Source organism: Pezoporus wallicus, unplaced genomic scaffold (genome assembly GCF_028554395.1).
Source record: "Pezoporus wallicus isolate ANWC-B61680 ecotype Strahan unplaced genomic scaffold, APGP_CSIRO_Pwel_v1 scaffold_3294, whole genome shotgun sequence".
In the NCBI taxonomy this organism is placed as follows: Eukaryota; Metazoa; Chordata; class Aves; order Psittaciformes; family Psittacidae; genus Pezoporus; species Pezoporus wallicus.
Genome location: NW_026635478.1, coordinates 13,442,585 through 13,463,061, shown reverse-complemented (window position 1 = coordinate 13,463,061; position 20,477 = coordinate 13,442,585). Strand labels below are relative to the sequence as shown.

General features: G+C 44.1%; 1 protein-coding gene across 6 annotated transcripts in view; it reads right to left on the bottom strand.

Moving 5' to 3' along the window:
* The window catches only part of SLC4A4 (solute carrier family 4 member 4), a 202,858-nt gene that overhangs the window by 131,757 nt on the left and 50,624 nt on the right, over positions 1-20,477 (bottom strand). For all 6 annotated transcript variants that reach the window (XM_057428369.1, XM_057428362.1, XM_057428378.1 and 3 more), the window contains one exon: positions 9,722-9,795. In XM_057428369.1, coding sequence (XP_057284352.1) covers positions 9,722-9,794 — 73 coding nt within the window. In that variant the 5' untranslated portion in view covers position 9,795. Of the gene's footprint in view, positions 1-9,721; positions 9,796-20,477 lie in introns of those variants that run through there.

Here is a 20,477-nt window from a genome sequence, read left to right as displayed (position 1 = left end):
CATCAGGAAGATGTAAATTAGGAGTAGGAGAACAGAGATGGAAGTTCACAAGACCTGTGGGTGAACATGGCTGGTTCATGCATTAAAACTAAGAACTATGATGATTTTCTCTAGCACTGTTGAAGAGCTAAGTGCCATTCCTGTTAATGCATATAAACACAGATACTGGAAATCCAAAGAAAACAAAACCAAGCCAGAACCAACCCTATAGATGGGCTGATCAGGCTCATCCCTTGGTCCCCACAGGGTTTTCAGAACATCCTGATATTCAAGTAACTGATCTTCCTCATGAATAAAAACTTGTACATCAGCTACACAGCAGAGGGATTCACTGAGCACTTTGCTGAAATTTGGGTGAAATCTCAACAAGCTAACATAGCAGTTGGAGATAAAGCAGATCCAGATCCCACAGCAGAACCACATGGAAGATGCATTTCCTTCCAAAGAGAGGGTAGCCCTCACAGACTCAGCTCTTTCTGTCTCAGTAATGATTTTACTAGTGCAGAAACACACTTGTGTGTCTTACAGTGGTGATGCTTGGGCACAAAATCACCTCTCTGGAAGAGGTTCTCATCAAGGGAACACAAGGTCTTTTGGAGGGACTGAGCTCAGACTGCCAGAGGACCAGCAATAGCAGGTGGATCACTGGAGTTGGACAAAGGATGCTGAATAAGACTGGCTGGGAGAGGCAGAAGAAATTATGTCTGTATGGAAAAGACTCGAATAAAGAAGCACAAGTCTTTAACCAGGTAGCTGAAAAAAACTGAGATCAGGAAGGCCCTCAGGCATAAGGGCTTTTAAAACACTAGTAAAGTGTAATCGACTAATTCTTCCATGGTATGCATGGCTAAAGACAAGGGTCAGTATGAACCTATCAGGTGATGGGACCAAACACTTGTAAAAGGACAAGCATAAGGTTGAGTAGGGGGTTCACAACCTAATAAATGCCCTCAGGAGAACAGCCTGCAATGGGAGAGATGCAGTAAAGGGCAAAAAATGAAAGCAGAAGCTCCGTAAGAGACAAAACCCCAGCTACTAAGCAACTGATAGATGAAATTGGAAGGTACAAGATTAGAAACAACAAACCTCTCTGCCAGCTCTAACAAAAGAACCCCAAATTTGTGGCTAAAAGTATTCAAGTGAGGATCTAGCATCAGCAATGAAGAAGCAGTTATTTAATCGAGCAGAGAACTTGTCCAAAGATCATTTTATGTATTTGCACACTCCATATCTTTATATAGAACCTTTTACTAAAATCACTACAAAGGGCAAGGAACTGAGCTGTGTAGGAGAAGACAGCATGGAAAACAAGAGATTTTTCTTTCCTCTTTTATAGCACCACACTTCTAGAATGTCAATATCCTGAAAAGCTTAGTTTAATCTTTATGTAAAGTGACCTCTGCCGTCTTTAAAAGGTTCCCACGTAACAACACTATAGTTAGCCAGCAAGAAAGTCCTCCTGGCCATCTGTCTAAACCTTGCACTTCTCTGTTTCAATACCCACCAGTGACCCAGACTTGAACTGCCAGATTCCTCCAGTGAAGCATGTTTAAAAGGTGAGTTAGCAACGTGCCCTGAAGAACAGGATGGCTCCAAAAGATGAAGCTCACACAAAATCAAGTCAAAAACATCTAAATAGGTAGAGAAAACTAAAAAAATGAGGTCTTCATCTGACTTACTGAAAATCCTACAAAGCCCATTTGTTTATAAGGAGCAGACCAAGTCATTTGCTAAAAACTATACTAGGAATTAATCAGAATACAAAGCCCAAAGACACATGTTGGTGACAGCTATAAGGTACTTTCCATGACAGTAAAATATAAGGAAGTTGGCAATGACTTAATGGGTGGGCATTGTTTAGACAGAACAATAAACATGTGTTTGGGGTATTCTCACTGAGCTTTATATAACCCATTGCGAGACTCTTTCTTACCCACAACCCCATAAGCTGCTTTTCTTTCTCCCTTCTTCCGAGCTGTGGGAGGTTACAGAAGCCACTGAACCTGTCCTCCTGTGATCTGATGTAATCTTGCCAGTGCTGCTTGGATTCCACAGAAACAAAAGGAAGACTTTAAAAACGCATGACTCCAGGGAACGGGTCGGAGGAGGGGAACCGTGCTTTAGGACAAGCTGCTCGGAAGCATGGTACCTTGGGATTTTCCAGCATCTGCCTCAAGCATTGACCTTGTAGAATTGTGGCCCCTTCCGAAATGACCACTGAAAATAGCTCATGTAGGCTGAAGATCATAGAGTCACAGAATGGTTTAGGTTGGAAGGGACCTTAAAGCTCACCCAGTTCCAACCCTCTGCCACAGGCAGGGACACCTTCCACTAGACCAGGTTGCTCCAAGCCCCGTCCAACCTGGCCTTGAACACTGCCAGGGGTGGGGCAGCCACAGCTTCTCTGGGCAACCTGAGCCAGGGCATCACCACCCTCACAGGGAAGAACTTCTTCCAAAACCTTAGCCTCATTCTCCATATTTCCATCTTATTAATTACCAATGCTGTCTACAGAAATACCAAGCTGTACTTCTACATCAAGTACATAGATATCAAGCTAGGTAGGCTTTAGATCACCCTCCAATATAAATAAAAACTGCAATAAAAGGCTGGCCCATCTCAGAGAGAGAACCTCAAACTGCTCTCTAGGTACCAGAGGCTGGCAGCTGCTTTACGACTTGCACACCAGCAGTAGGAAAGCATGCCGCTGAAATCTACCCTCTAAACTCTGAAGCAAACACCATTGACTTTTCCGAGCCTGAACTCCTAATCACCACCAATGACCGCGCAGAGCAGCAGGCTGTCCAAAGCCTGAAGAACAAACAGCAAAGGCTGGGCACAGGTTAGCAACAAAACCAAGATATCTAACTGCAGCGTGGCGGGCAGAGATCTACTGAAGCCAGCACCCTGTTTCCTTGGGTTTGCCAAGTGCCAAGCAGCTCATATTAAGTCCTCCTAACTGCCCAAAGGAAAGGAAGGGACAGACCTCCATGAAGGCTGAGACTGAACTAGTGTACAGATTGCAGTTATCCTAGCAAGCTATAGGAACAGCCCTAGCATCAGTTTCCAGATTAAGCCCAGCTCCACTAGGTCTGGGCACACAGATAAGAGAGGGAAGGACACTCCTGTGTTTCCTAGCTACACGAAGACTGTGACTGCTTGACGTGGCCAAGCTCGAAGGGACCCAACCCTGACACGGGGTCAGGTACCTTCCACTTTCTACCTCAGTATCTCTCCCTGTTTGCCAAGTGGGTTCTGTCATTTACCTTCGCTACGTCTCTACGCCTTGATTTATGGCATGGAGTACATCACTCAAAAATCTGTCCATGCAGTGAACAGGCAAAAACCACACCAAGAGTTTGCTAAATGCAGCCAAACAGAGCAAACACCAGCACTGCACACCTTACAACTGCAACTGGGCCTGCCCAACACATTTTGTGTTACTTTCTCATTTTAAATGCCTCAGAAAAATTCCGGACAGGTAATGAGCACATCTGGGGCTCACATCTGAGCACAAGCTGACTCAGTTCTTCAATCTCCATGCTGAACTGTCATATCCACTACAACTGTACCTTAAAAAAAGCTGTTGGGCAAAGGAAGGTATATACAATGGGTGGGAGAAGACAGTTCAACAAGCCTAGACTTGAATCCTAACCGAAATGACCCAGGAGAGGACCAAACCACCACACAAACAGCAGCTGCACAACTGTTCCAACAGCCTGTATATACACTGACACAGCGCAGCAGCTACAGGAACTGAAGCACAAATTAAGAGAGGGCTTAAAAGTGACCTTTGTAGAGCCATTATCATGAGCACACTGAGACAATGGAGGGACATACCCATGGAGTGGACTGCTGCACACTGTTCAAGCTCCTGCTCTCTCTTGATGGGGACCAGCAGCTTCAGGATTGCCCATGTACTGAAAACATTCACCCAGGGAAGCTGATCTCATCACAGGCTGTAAGGGAGGCCACCTTTCTAATTAGCATGGCTCTCAGCTAATGACTGTTTCTAAACTGATCAGAGATGGGGAAAAGCCCATCTCTACCAGAATGAATCATATAGAATCACAGAATGGTTTGGATTGGAAGGGATCTTTTAAAGACCCTCTAGTCCAACCCCCTGCCACAGGCAGGAACACCTTCCACTAGACGAGGGTGCTCCAAACCTCATCCAAACTGGCCTTGAACACTGCCAGGGATGGGGCAGCCGCAAGGTATGGAATGGTATGGAAACACACTTCTTCCCTGCCACTTACCTTACACGCACAGCCTGTGTGAGCGCAAAACTTACCACTGCCTAAAAGAAAATACCACCTTCCCTTCGCAACAGGCAAACCACATCACATATTGACTCAGCTGTTCTTACAACATTTTCTCCATTCCTTCTGTGTGCACAGCCAACTTATCACCACCTTCAGCAAAATCAGTTTATCATCATCTGCACTTGGAGTGCAGTTTTTCTCATGGAGCTCAGCGCAGGCAGACATCAACACCTTCTACCACAACCCCAGCAACCTGAAAGTTAATGCTGATGCCCGACAACAAATGAAACACATCTGCAGTGACCAGAACGGTATCCCATGCAGGGATGGGGAACACAGATGCCTGCTGGAAACTGTCAGTAGCAAGTATACTCACAGATTCATCACTCTTCATTCAGGGACTGCAGTGACAGGACAAGGGGTAATGGGCTCAAACTTACACAAGGGAAATTCAGATAAGACATTAGGAAGAAGTTCTTCCTGTGAGAATGGTGCAGTGCTGGCACAGGTTCCCCAGAGAAGCTGTGGCTGCCCCATCCCTGGCAGTGTTCAAGCCCAGGTTGGACGGGGCTTGGAGCAACCTGGTCTAGTGGAAGGTGTCCCTGCCCATGGCAGGGGGGTTGGAACTGGATGAGCTTTACAGTCCCTTTCCCTTTGGTCCCAAACCAGTCTGTGATCCTATGATTTACTAGCATCAAGCTAACCAGTGACCCAAAAGTTATATTATCCTAACAACAAAAATTTATGAACCACTTCATGAGTGATTTGTATTTCCCAGACCTCACAACATTTGTACTACTGACTTTATTAACACTCAAAAACCCCTCCCAACTTTTCCATAGGGATTTACCATACTCTCAAAAGTCTGCAGTGAAGTCACAGCACGTCAGAGAGTCCTTTTCATCTATAACAAACCAGTTAACAACACTTTTCAGTGTCCTGCCAAACAGCAGGGAGAATTAAAGCTGGGGAGCAGCACATCTGAAGCCTTTCATCCAGACAATTTAAAGCTGAGAAGATTCAAACCACCCATCTCGGTTTTACTAGCTGCATGGGGCAGCATTTAGGTTCCAATCCATGCCTGCCATTCCCAAGTTGTGCCAGCTGCTATATGGAAAGAGTGCAAAAAGGCAGTGCTCAAGTCCTCAGTGTCTTGCTTTTGCACCAGCAAAGCCTGACTCAGCTTTACCAAAGCAAAACACAGCCTACTCTGTCTCCTCATATAAATTAAAGGTACCCAAAGAATATTAATGAAGTACACTCCGTGCTAAGACTTTACCTGATTTATTCTTAAATCATACTTCTTTCAGAAGCAATTAAAAACTCTAACTGACATGAAACAGGTCTTCTCGTTATTTCTGAGAATGGCAAAGGTCTGCCCACAGTCAGGGATCAAAAAATGAGGGTGGGGATGAGAGGCAAGAAGAAAAAGAAAACAAAGGAACTGGGTAAATAGAGATCATTTCTCCTGCCTTCTGCTGGCAGTTAATAAAGGTAAAGATTTTCACAGTTTTCCTGACCCTTTCAACCTCTCTCTTCATTGATCCAAGCACCAAGAAATCATCTCAGGCTTATGGCATCACACAACCTTCTACCAGCAACTAGCAGTGACACAATAGGGTCAAGAATAGAAACCGAGGAGGAGGAACACATGGGGAGCAGTCAGCTAGGGTGGAAGAACTAGTTACAGAAAGTCATTACAAAATCCCTGGTTTAGGTTCTCTATGTAGTAAATCTCATAACAGGACGCATGAAAAAGTGTCCAATGCAACAGCACTGTTTCCTGAATTCACTCCTACAACAACAATATGTAAGAGATGCTCTAGACCTTTACTTTGCAAATCATCTGATAAAACACCCGAGAAGAATGCTGGTCCCCAACTCCTAATACAAGCAGCCAAAATGCTCCTGGGGCCTTCCAGCAGTGCAGTTGTCAGACTTGAAATCAAGCATCCTCCACCCCGCTGTGAAGTCAGGGCGGTAGCGAGCCCAAGGGAAGTTGGGCTTAAAGAGCCAAGAATACCTTATCTCAAAGGATAAGGTGGAGCTTTACTTTTCCCCTCTTGCAAAATTGGTTATTAAGTAATCTGTTTATGTCACACATACCAGCACTCCTAACAGTGGCACTACAGCAAGACATCGTTACCTTCAAGGAAAGGAACATGCAGTGCTCAAAATGAATGGGAATGGATTTCTCACAGGAGGTTCGCTCCTTAGGGCAGTGCCTCTTCCTATTTCTCCCAAGAAAACCTACATTTTCCTTCTTGCACTCTTTCCATACTCCAAACCATACCCTGGCAGATTCCTTGTATCAGCAAGTCACATCTCTGGGTACTTAAGTTCAACATCAATGACGGCCAGTGGCAAGGGGCTGGAACTAAGATGATCTTTCAGGTCCCTTCCAACACAAAGGATTCTGTGATTTTATAAGTAACATGCACTGAATTAATCAACTGAGCCCTCCCAAGGACATACCATTGTCAGGTATGTATGGTTTCTACTAACATTACATTTACTCAGCAATGGCATTAATGATAACTACCCATGCTGAAGATGTTCCAACATCCTGCTGACCAGAAATGTCTGGTTTTCTGCCTCTTCAAAAAGCAACATCTTTCCTTAGTAGTGGGAAAAGAAAATTATCTCTCCTTTCTGCTCAGTTTCTCGTTTTCCTACAAGTTTACTGAAATTAAGAGTAGCTTTAAAGAGCCCTCTTGAGAAATTTGATCAATATTGACTTTTAGGTGCAAAAAATTATTGTAAGAGGAATGGAAAGAAGAGTCGAGAGAGATAAACAGCTTTATGATATGTCTGCTGTTTCCTCGTGAAAGTAGGCTAAAAATAAAAACTATCAGAAAAATAAAATATATCTGGAGGTAACAATTCCACTCACTGTTACCTTCCTCTACTCAAAGTCTTTTAGAAAAGCAATTTATAACCATGACAGGAAAGTAGATGAAGTAATGGAGAGCACTTTGGAGCTAACACCTTCAGGTCTCTCTAGACAAATGCTCTTTGACTTGAAACCACTTCACTTGCAGCACAGAAATCCAGCAGAGAGACTTAAAAGCATCTGCACCGAGTGTCAGCCTAAGGTCTTCTACCCAATGTTTTATTTAGCCCTTCCATTGGATCTTTTTAGCCTTTCCGTTAGACCTTAAACTGAGAGAGAATAGATTTAGATTGGATAAGAAGTTCTTCCCTGTGAGGGTGCTGAGACACTGGCACAGGTTGCCCAGAAAAGCTGTGGCTGCCCCATCCCTGGCAGTGTTCAAGGCCAGGTTGGACAGGGCTTGGAGCAACCTGGTCTGGTGGAAGGTGTCCCTGGCTGTGGCAGGGGGTTGGACTAGATGGTCTTTAAAAGATCCCTTCAAGCTCAAACCATTCTCTAAGTCTACAATTCACTCTACACATGCAGACTATGACTGTACATGGGGTGCATGTGTGCACATTAGATACACACATACATTAATTAAGAGTACTTACGTACAGGGTGTGTATCTGTGTAGAAAGGTAGATGTAGCTGAGGCATACCTCAGATTCTGGAACCATTTAGGTTGGAAATTTGCCCCTCTAAGGCAAATGAGATCTCTTCAAAGTGTCTTTAATGATTACTTGGCACTGTGGTAATGCCCCATATTTGCCAGGTATGCTATGAATTCTGTCCTCGTCCAGAGTGGAGGGGCTGAGCAGCAACTCACCATACATGTACCACGCATTCATGGTGACCCTGACAGATGCTACAGCATAAACCCTAGCCCCACCACAGCCAGCAGCTCCTTTTGGGATGTAGCCAGGTCTTTCACAGAAGCCTAGTGAGAATCAAGACACTGCCTTCAGCACACGCAAGGGAATTAGCTGATTACACAGCTCCCAGTCTCTCTGAAGGCTCAGACAAGCAGCTACAGTTCTGAGAGGCTGTTGTATGTAATTAGAAATACTTGCTTCACCTCCTCTTCTCCTTCTTCCTCTCCTGAACTGCAGCTGGTCTGTTAGCCCAACTACATCAAATGAGGATATCTACATCAGAACATGGAGATAAGCACACCACATCTACAAATATGAATTGAAGTACTAACCACAACCTTTTTCAGGAACCTGCAGACAGATCAATGGATGCTCCCACACTGCTCCTCACAAACAAGTTGTGCCATATTCCTGGAGTTTCACTCAGGAGAAATACACACCCCAACAGCATGTGGCCACGTTTAAGGCAGTAAAATATGAGAAATATTCTTCCTCTTTCCCATCTCGAGCGTCTCTGCTGTGCCAAAGTGTCAATTATTCTATGAGCAAAAGGCTAATACAATACCTGTGTCATTCCAACCCTTCAGACAGCAAATGGCCTAATTAAACCCAACACGAAGATTTACAGCCACTGAGCACAGATTACTCAATAGAATAATCTGTGCACCTCCAAAAGAGGAAGAAAACACAGGCCTTTTGATGGAAATGACTGGTTTCATTTGCTGGATGTGCTCTAATTCATCATATCAGAGATAATTTTCCTTCATACTTCTTGATCTTTCACTGTCCATTGCCAGTGACAACGACATGGCTGTAACCCTACAGCTTTCAAAACATTTTAAACCAAAAAGCCACATGCATTTGTTAATAAATAAAGAAATTAGAATAAAATAATATACTTAAGGGAATGCTACCACTGTGAGGTGAACACTGGCCTCCTTTCCCTTCTAGGCACCTACCATCCTTTCCTCCTTCTCCCCCACTAGTTTATCAAGCACACAGTCAACTGATCCCCAGAAACCAAGAAAAAGAGAATCTGCTGCAAATAATTCATTCCCATCAGCTTAATAATTTCCCACAAACAACCTTAAATTTCTTGAAATTGCTTCCGCCTTTGGGATGTCACAACATTTTTAGTTGGAGAGAAAATAAAGCACTTTCAAAGGATTTCCTAAAAAGCGAGGAAACTGTGCTTTGTTAAAAAGTTCCTTTTCAAAGGAAAAAAACTTCTCTTTATGCCTCCTAAGCTAAAAGCATCACCCAGGCAAACATCCACTTGCTGCCTTATGCCCACCCCGACACTCAGTACAAATTCAGCTGGTTTTTCCAGTTCACCTCTCCCTTTGTGACATCTGCCACTGTATTCCAGCACTTCCAAGTGATCTGCAATATTGTAAAAACTATATCCATAGAGGAAAGAAACACAAACAGCTCTGATATTTCAGTCACTTTGGAAGGCACTCCAAAAAGGGCTTTGTGGGGAGTGGAAACGTGTGCCAGCAACCAACAATGACACGCACTCCTCAACTGAAAAAGAAAATTTCTTTAACAAAATCCTCTTCTTTAACAAGTCAGTTTTACCCCGATCAAACTTACTGATGTTTCAATTTTAAGATTAATTACTCAGCAGAACAAAGGCGCCCTTTTTCTCTGCTATCCAACCATGATCATCTTATATGCAAAACTGTAAGCAGTCCAAGGTCTCTTACCTTCCACTTCTTCTTCATCACATACATGTTTAAGGAAGGAAGCCCCTCTATCCAGTACTGCCTCGTCCTCCATCCTGTAGTAATAGAAAAGAAAAAAGGAATGCTCAGACTTCTCCTGGAGCGAGCTGTTTGAACCAGCCCAGGTCCTGGGCAGGTTAACTTGCAAGCTGTTGTTCATGTTCCTGTGGGCACTGCTGTTCTCCTTCCAGAGCCTGTGGTTCCTTCATAGAGCTCCTTCCAGATGCCGTTTGGTTTAAGCTGGCCTCACGTAGCTCGAATTCTAACCTTGAGAGGACATCAGTGGTGACAGGTGGGAGAAAGGTAATCCTGGCTACAAATCTCTGCGGTTTTTCCTGCTTCTTGTTTCTTTTTTTTTCTTTTCCTTTCTCCTTTTTTTTTTTTTTTTTTCCCCTAAAAATGATGTAGACACACAGGCAAGTCTGGAGCTATCTACGCAATAGCCAAGAGTCTGTGGGATTCCAGTTTCTCTGTTAAGCTCTTCTAGAAGACCATGACGGCAGAACCCCGCTCACAAGCAAGCACACACACTACATAGACGCAGACACACATTCGAATGGCTCCAGCCAGCCTCTTAATATCAGCAGAGCACACTTGTGTGCTGGGAGGCGAGCTCTGTGTCACATGCTGGCCTTACAGAAATCTGACATATGAGGATTATCCAGAGACTGAGCGATAGCAAGTCAGACCATCACAGCAGTCATTTCTGTGTGTCACCCGTTCATTCATCCACTCGGGGACGGGTGTTAGCAGCTGTCTCCTTCCCCCTCCACCTCTTATCTGCTTCTCTGTATAGCAGAGACTCCTAATTCTACACCATAAAAGTCCTCCTGGGACACTGCCCAGAACTCCTGCTGCTGTATTTCACACACAAAATAAGACCCTGCAAGCTTTCCAAGGTTCAGTTCCAAATTCACTTTTGACAAGCAAATAAAAAGATGATAAAATAACAAAGAAAAAAATGTAGCTATATTAAATAATCTCCTTAGAGGCTAAGCACACATTTGCTGCTCATTGCTGGACAGTCACTGTGGAAGCTTTCCATCTTAATACACGGGAGACCAAGCCGGTAACCTGCTTTCCTACCAATGGCAAGAAACAGGCATATATGGATAATGATCAAAAATTAAGACATTTTTCTTATATTCTCTAGATGAAATAGGTACAAACTCAGTACAGAGAGAGACAAAGCCTTCAAACTTTCTTCACATCTCTATTGCTTCCACTTGTTAGCACAGAATCCCAGACTAGTTTGGGTTGAAAAGGATCTTAAAGCTCATTTAGTTCCAACCCCCTCCCATGGGTATGGACACATTCCCCTAGACCAGGTTGCTCCAAGCCTGGTCCAACCTGGCCTGCATGATCTCCTATATGTAGTAGCAGCAATAGAGTTTTTTAAGTGCACATTCAAATTCAGGAGAGTACAAAATCTGACCGGGTGAATACCAAGAAATGAGAATGTCTCAGGTTATCTACCATGTGTGTCAACACGGACCCGAAAAACAACAAACAATAAAAACCAGCCACAAAATAATGTACCCAGGCCCTGGTTTTCTGAAAACAGCAGCAGAGCAGACATTCTCATCTTTGCCAAATCTTCCTCCACCACAAACACCTTTACTAACACACTACTGGACACATTCTCAGCTCTTAGTCTGCAGTTCAGCTCCTGTGAATGAGTCTCAAACATGTCACAGATAAAGAACAAAGTGAAATAGGTCAGATTCAAAGCCACTTGGAAGCATATGGAAAGACCCATTTTTCACTCAGATTACCAGATGTCAGCAAATAATACAGCACCATACCCCAAAACAAAGACAAGCATCGCCTCCTAAGTTTAGTTCCAATTCAGACACTTGAAAGAAGGCCACTTCCCCTTCCCACAGGCTGTTTCTGCCTGCATTATCTGCCAGAGACCCAGAATACAGAGGATTTGAAGAACAAACTTCCCTGGCTTAAGGAAGGTACCATTTCACATGCAGCTGCTGCTCAGTGTGAAGGGTAGGATGTGCTTCTTGCCAAGAGAACATACAAAGCCAGCACCCAGGCATGCACATGGAATCCTTCACCGAAAGCTCCAATTTTCATTAAATTATTCAAGACTATACATCTCTCCTAATGCAACAGAAGGGAACTTATTTCATGGATGCTTTTGCCTTTTTGCAATAGTCGTGAAGGCACAGCCCAATTTTTATTTATCTTATTTCCTCCCCACACCAGCACAGTAGCTACTTGCTATAAACACAACTGAAAAAATCTGGAACAGATGGGGCTGGATTTCCAGACCAAACACAAATCACAAGTGCTTTATTACTCCGTAAAGTCTGTTCTAACATCCTCACACACAACGTGCCCTGGCGTTTGCCTCCATTCCTTGAGCCCATCCCACACCACTTTCCAAGGTCAGTTTCTCCATGTCATGTCAGGCAGCATCAGTCCAAGTTTGCAGCAACTGAGAAGAAAGTATTATGGCAAGGAGGAGAGAGAAAAGAGGTGAAAGGAAGGGAGCAATTTCCACTGCCTGCAAGGACTGCTGAAAATTCACCAGGTGCCATCCACCTGGTGAAATGGCTGCTCAAATTGGCCATCACAGCAGCACCCACTTGCTGCTGAGCAATAAATGGCACCTTTCTTCCCTTGCACCAGTCCATCCCATTTAACAGGTTGGAAAAGCGCTTAAGCCACACTGCAAGCCTGATGCTTTTCCCCTGAAACAGGCGCAGAGCGGATCTGAAGGAGCTGGGGGGTTTAAAGGGCCAGGAATAGAGCTTGTATCGCCCTGGCATGGCACTTGTTTCTAATCCGCAGGAGTTCAGGGATTAGACTCCCAAGCGCCACCTCCCTTGACTTGGGCTTTTCTGTCCATCTTGGATTACTGCAGGATTTCTTCAGGCCAAAATCTAGCAAGAAAACATCCTTTATCATGTGAAACAACAAGAAAATCTCCACTTAGGTCTTGAGGGGAAAACTGGCAGAGTGCCATCAGTGAAGCACTGCCGCAGAAAAAGGTATTTTCACCATCCCATGGAGAAGACACTGGACAGAAGAAAGGGGGGAGAGGGAAAGGGGGATTTTTTAGGGTCTCTGAACAGAAACATGCCCTTGTTTAAGCCTGGTTTATCAGCTCCTTTTAATAAGGTAAAAGGCCATTCAGACACTTTCTATCTAGATCCAAATCCTCACTGCTGCTATTGCAAGGCTCTGGAAACAAACCTGAAAATTAATAAAATAATAGTAATACTGGGATCCTATTTTCCCTGTCTGTATCAGAGTGAATCATGTAGTCTGACAGAATATACTCAAGTGAGAAAACATGAGCTGCTTCAGTAATTGGCTTGAGTATTGATAGATCATTAGATTCGTACCAGACATTTCTGGGAATGATATGATGTGTCAATAGGATTTTAACAAGTGTCTCACAGGTGAAGACAGGAGAGGGAAACAGGTCCTTGACATAAATAAGGGCTGATGTGGCAATGTGAGCTGCTGCACTGAGGTATCACTCACTACGGCAAATAAAGGTGTCATGTAGCTGGAGAGCCAGAAACGAGGGTTACTACTTGCTGATAAACTTTTACAATTCTTCCCATTTCAAACGGCTTTTGAAATCAGGAAGAAAGACCAGCAAAATCTGGACTGAACAAAGGGAACAAAGAACAGAGCCAGCGCTGTAACTGTATCAGACAGTATAATGCAGAGCCCATGTGCAAACTACATTTGAAGAGTAATCATAGAGTCACAGACTGCTTTGGGTTGGAAGGGACCTTAAAGCTCATCCAGTTCCAACGGCCCGCCACAAGCAGGGTCCCCTTCCACTAGACCAGATTCCTCAAAGCCCTGTCCAGCCTGGCCTTGAACACTGCCAGGGATGGGGCAGCCCCAGCTTCTCTGGGCAACCTGTGCCAGGGCCTCAGCACCCTCACAGGGAAGAACTTCTTCCTAAGATCTCATCTAAATCTCCCCTCTGTCAGTTTAAAGCCATTCCCCCTTGTCCTGTCCCTACCTGCCCTTCTCAAAAGCCCCTCTTCGGATTTCTTGTCAGCCCCTTTAGGCACTGGAAGCTCCTCTAAGGTTTCCCCTGATCCTTCTCTTCTCCAGGCCGAACAAATGCAAGTAAAGTGCCAAAGCACCCTTTTTTCTGACGATGCAAGACACATAGGAAAAGGACAGAACATACACAACATTAAAGGAGCATGGACCATTCATCTGTTTTCAGTTGTGCTTTTTGCAGCACCAACTCCTACCTTTTATTGCCAAGGAACCGCCAACACGTGTTGGACCACAATGTGTACAAAACGGCTGCTGGTTAATAGCACATGCTGTATTGAAACAAGGAGGAGGCAAAAAGTAAGAAAGCTTTGCAAGTTTATCATGTTATGACCGAATTATGAGCAATTGCACATTCTGGACTACTCGTCTTTTCAAAGGGCATGTGAAAACTCAACGGTTTGCTGCTGTTTGCTCACATCTCTCAGGGATGACAGCAACACAAGCGTTTCATTACCGAAGCACACTTGGTAAAGGGGCTTTGGAGAAAGGACATAGCAAACACAGGGTAAGTGTGCTTTCTGTGGGCAGCCCTTTGTCTTTACACTGCTGCCTGAATCACTGGATTCAAGTATTTCCCCTGTCAACTGACACTCTGGTTTTGTCAGCAAGTTAGGAAGGCCATGGGGAAACCCAAAGCTGTTGGGTGCCTTGGATCAATCAGACAGCAACAAACAGAATACAAACCTGGATATAATTATTTGTGTGAAATATCCCAGGTTACATGGATTTCACTCTGGGAAAGGTGCCTCGATGGTTCAGTGATACTGTGCCATTCTATTCAGATTACTAAAGTGCCTTAATAAGACATATTTGAAAACTAGGGGGTATGGACTTCTATCGGTTTGGGGATTTAATAAATTCCAATTAGATCATCTCATTGTTACATGACATGTTTCACTCTACAGAGGTGTTCGCAGGGACTGAAATTAGGTCCCATTACAGGATCTAAATACGAGTCTCAGTTCTTGACTAAATCTTGTTTTCAAAACTCTTACTGACTGGAATGTCAAGAACTCAAAGGGTTTATCTCAACTCATAGGTGAAGCCTATGAGAGCACCTTCCTGAAACCAAGCTAAGAATTATATGAATTTATTTTGACAACATAAGTTGTATCATTTGGGTTTCAATTTAAATATCTGAGAACTTCAGGAGGACACTTCAATTTGGATACCAAAAATCCAATCCAATATGGATCCAAAAATGAAAAAACTATCAGGAAAAATAATTAGCAGTGAACAAAGTTTAAGCTTTCGTCTGCACAAACAACCAAGCAACATTATCAAAACACAGGGAAATCCAAGGGGGATATTGGCAATGGACCCTACAGTAGGTGTAGCAGTTAAAGCCATTGTTTTATTGTGTTTAGATTGCTTACCATAAAATGACACAACTCTATAAAACCTGATAAACTCAGCTGCCTGTTTACTTTCATTTTCTCCTCTTAAAGGAGACCATGGAGCTGTAACTGGAGACATACCAGCAAGGAGAAGTCCACATTTCCTTCAAGCTTAGTTTGGAAATCACAGCATCTTGGTTCCAGACCTCTCTGCACTAGGATGAGGTGAACATCTACCACTCAGCACTAGGTTCCTGCCATCTTCCCTATTCATCTGCTATAGTGACTGCAGCTAGAGCCAGGAAAGGGTACAGAAAGGAATTCAAGACTGCATTTACATAGGAGCTTTATGAGATGAGCCAATCAAAAGGAAGAAGTGATTTTGGACTGCAAATACTATGAATATATCTGTTTGAGACTAACATAAACCAAACATTTCTGCAACTTCATCTTCTGCAAAGCATGAAATATAAATCACAAATAAGTTTTCTCTAGAGGCAGAATGGTGACAGGTTTTAAACCCACAAGCAGCAGTGGATTTTTCCTAAAAACTATCATTTCAGGACAGCCTGGGGGATCTGAGTTGGCGTTTTTATGCCATTTATTTCTGTGACAATCTCATGTCCTGCAATATTTTTGTTAGTTTTATGCCTCACAGGCAATTTCTTATTTGACCACGTTTTACCCATCCAATTGGATATCACTACGTATTTTTTCAGTTTTGGCTACTAATGGAAAAAAGAAGATTTTGGTATGAAAATGTTCCTAAAATCCCCAACCTGCTTCAAAATATTTGCTTGAGAAAAAAAAAAAAAAAAAGCCATGAGCAAATTCTCAGTACTTTGAAAATGGGAAAGGGGCAGAAGGAGAGAGCACAATCCAGGGTGGACTGAAGAGAGCTAAGGTGAAAACATGACCCCAAGCCATAAAGTGTTTGCCCCACTCAAAATTAGTCAGTGTTCAACAGATCAATAATTCAGTGCATGACCCAAGGCTCAGCAAGCCTTAGATAAAACCTCTCCAAAGGGCTGACTTCCGAGAGCATTTTCATGTGCTCTTCAACTAAACCCGTGTCTATGTAAAAACAATCTTGTTTTATGAAGTAGCTGCTTGTTCAAGCCTCATGTGAGAGCTCTTCTTGAGAAACCAGTGCCTAAGTGGACTGTGTCATAAGATCAGGTATCACAGACTCAGAACTGCAATATTACAAGCATGGATTTTACACCAGCTCAACACATGACTTTCAAATGGGTACAAGACTTCACAAGTCAGTAGCAGACAGGATCTGTAAAGAAATCCTCTGTCTACTATATTTATATATACATACACACACACATAAATACATATATACACAAACACGCAGCTATATAAACCTAGACAAAGAAATAGTCTAGAAATAGTTCTGCTGTCCTCAACATAAAAAGGACATGGAACTGTTGGAACAAGTCCAGAGGAGGACCACGAGGATGATCAGGGGACTGGAGCACGTCCCATATGAAGACAGGCTGAGAAAGTTGGGGCTGTTCACCCTGGAGAAGAGAAGGCTGCGTGGAGACCTCATAGCAGCCTTCCAGTATCTGAAGGGGGCCTACAAGGATGCTGGGGAGGGACTCTTCATTAGAGACTGTAGTGATAGGACAAGGGGTAACAGGTTAATACTTACACGGGGGAAGTTTAGATTGGATATAAGGAAGAAGTTCTTTACTGTTAGGGTGGTGAGGCACTGGAATGGGTTGCCCAGGGAGGCTGTGAATGCTCCATCCCTGGCGGTGTTCAAAGCCAGGTTGGACAGAGCCTTGGGTGACATGGTTTAGTGTGAGGTGTCCCTGCCCATGGCAGCGGGGTTGGAACCAGATGATCTTAAGGTCCTTTCCAACCCTAACTATTCTATGATTCTATGAAATAGCAACTGTAGGAAATCTTCCCAGCACCTGCTGAGTATTTGGGTACACTGGGGCTCAAAAAAGCAAGGGATAGGTAGCTTGGACTTTACATGGTTTCCTACCTACAGAAAGGGATGTTAGGGTGGGTGCCTCAGCATTGCCAGCCCACCTTGTAAAAGCAAAAGGTTATCTGGAATGGGAGTTCCTGGGGTTAAGTCCCCTTCCCACTCAGCAAAGGAACAGGCAGTGTGTACAGTGTGGGGTGGAGCAGCACACCCAGTGGCACCACTAACCCAGAGCCAGTTTTCCGCAGGGAAAAGAGTCCAGGACTCCCCATCCCAGCTTCCCAGCAAGCAGCTCCTGCACTCATCCTCCCACGTGATTGTTTGGGGGGGAAGTCTCTGTAGCAATAACCCCCAACACACAAAATGTATGAGACCATCTTACATCTTAATTTCACTTCTCTAACAGCTTGGAACTTTTCCTCCCTTCAGGCTTTACACTTTCAAACGCATGACTCCTAGAGCTGCGTATTTTCCTTCCCTTCACCTCTGAGATGCTGAAGTCGCTCTAAAAGCATCACAGATCTCTAGACCACCAAAGTTAATATCATCACAACTAAGCATGCAGTACAGAACATATGCTGGCTTCACGCTTTCTGCTGGAAGGAGGACAGACAACACCTGATCCAGCACAATGCTGGGCTGGCAGAGGCAGAAAGCAAGGTTGTATAAAACATTTTGGACAGATTTGAAACAACCAAGGGAGCTAATGCACTTTCAGCACTTCACAGAGTGCAGTCACAGCACTTCTGATCTAGCTCTGGGTGTACTGAAGTGACAAGCGATTTCATGATATGCTGGTTTCACAAACATAATCCAGCATAAAGGATATTTTTAACATGGATGATTCCCGTAATCTGCTTCAACACTCAGCCTCATACACAGTCCGTGTGGCACGACTGAGCAGCACACAAAGGCAAGAACTCGCGAAGTGTGTGTATTACCAAAATCCTGATGCAACCACAGTGTCCAGCTATAGCCTGAGACCTGGAGAAAGTGCATGACAGAGAACCAGGAGTATGTCAGGGGTTTATTTGAGTTTGAAATAGTACAGATCTTGGTGGGGTAAAGAAAGAAGGAAGACAAAATAAACAAATCAATCTCTGCAAACTTTACCTGGTTACTAGATGAAAGTCCCTGTAAAACTGTGTATTTTCTACAAGTTAGATGAGTTACCCAAAAGTAAGAAGGAAAGTGATGCTGTTTGAGATCCCATCAAGAGTGTGATCAGAGCTCACAGCTGTAAAACGAAGACAAGAGGCAAATGTCAGCACACACACATAATCCAGGCAGAGGAAAGGCAACTTCCCCCAAAAACATCAGATGAGCAAGAAAAACAGTAGGCTTTCAGGGAACAAAGTGCTCCAAGCTACCCTCATATGAATGACAACTCTTGTCCAGACTTGATAGTGACTGCTTCCCAGGGAAAATGAGACAAAATCTCTGCTGAATGTCACTGGCATCGGTCCCAGTGAATACATAAAATGCCAATTTAATAATCGTCGATCAAACTATTGCAGATGTGGCTGACAGAAATGCAAAGAGCCAATTTGCAAAGTAAATGCCCTTTTTTCCTTCATTAGCTGCTCCGGAAGGGGAAAAAAATAAAACCACTGCCCCCTAAACAAACAAACAAAACTCAAACAACCACAAAAACATAAAGCAAGTTTACTGAAGATGAAGGAACAACATTTCCAGAGAGGAGAGAGGGGTGAGAAACATAAACCCAAGTTATTTTAAAGCCATCTGAGAACTGAAATTAAGAATTTCATCACTTCCACCAATTTAAGCTCCTGCCAGAACAACAGGAGCAAGGCAGTCCCAGCCCACAGCACCACGGACCCCAGGAGCCGTTCTGTCTCTCAAGACTGCCAAGTGCTTAGCAAAATACCAACAATGCCAGCACAAGCCCAAGAACCTGAAGGAACACTGGTCCCTCACTGATGACCCCTATGAGGGGCATTCAGCAGCAGTGTGACTGCAAGTGACAATTCCTCCCTGCATGACCATGGCAGACCTGTGATCCCAGTCACGGAGAGCAGCCTCTTGTGCCTTCTGGGGGCTGTCATCAGGCTGCTGGGGCAAAATCATTGATGTTTGATTCCTGGCTACTGCTGTCCAGGCTTACACCACATAGAATCCCAGACTGGTTTAGGTTGGAAGGGACATTAAAGCACTCATCCAGTTCCAATCCCCTGCCACAGGCAGGGACACCTTCCACTACATCAGGTTGCTCCAAGCCCTGTCCAACCTGGCCTTGAACACTGCTAGGGACGGGGCAGCCACAGCTTCTCTGGGCAACCTGTGCCAGTGCCTCTACTCACAATGTCATGTCATGGTAGCAGAGAGGTACGTTTGTTGGTTTTGCCAACGTTATCAGACAAAGAAAATAGCTGTCAGAACACTGATGACCACTGGGAACCTCACTGCCATGTCTGCTAGCCTCATGAAAGAGCTCAGCCACACGTTCACACTCTTGACGGCACCTAAAAAAACAGCAAACAGAGATTTCTTATGATTCTCCATAACATTCCCAGCAGTGGACAACAGGGAGCAGGTCAATATTGTACAGAACAATGCACTACCTTCAGGTGCCCCTTGCCCTTCCACGCACAGAGCTCATAGAGCAATGAGACCAATGCATGATGATGACCCAGTTACTACCTTGACTTTGAATCGTGGTGCCACTAAAGAGCAGACCAAGCCCGTGATCTTTAAACTCGGACCTGCAGACTATCAATTAGCCATTAATAAGAGTTTCGCCCAGACCAGGCAGGGGCACATGATGGTGTTTTTCCTGCATTAGTCAGTGAACGGAGGATATGGGTTCTTTCACGGCCAGGACACCAAATTAAACAGGGAGGAACATGACGCAGAATAAAAGCAGAGTGGTAGAAGCAGACAACGCATGATTCTGCATAAAGTCAATCCATTTAGAAATGTTAAACTCACTTTACCAGCAAAATGAGTTAGCTACTGGATTGGCATTTTGCTTCATGGGAGAGTCATGTTCTTAATTTGGTTCTAAGTGCCCTAAAGCTGGATTTGCTGTCTCTAACCACAGCCGGGAGCACGTAACTGAACCGCTGAGCAGGCAACTCCCAAGTTTTAACAAGAGTGTCCCTTAGATGACATCCAGTCAAGGGCAGCCCAAAATAGACTTACTCATATCAGCCCAAAACAAGTCTGAGAACAAAACCATAACCCAAGAGCTGAAAAGTAGTTTCTTGCTAGAAAGTGTTCACAGCTACTTCTTACAAACTCCTTTCTAGTAACCCATCACCATCCAAAAAACAACTTGGGGTGGGGGGAAAGTGGTAGAAGCATAGTTATGCTGACAAGCACCACTAGTGCAGGAGATCCTGGATCCTCCAAAGTACCCTAAAAACTAGTGTGATGACCAGTG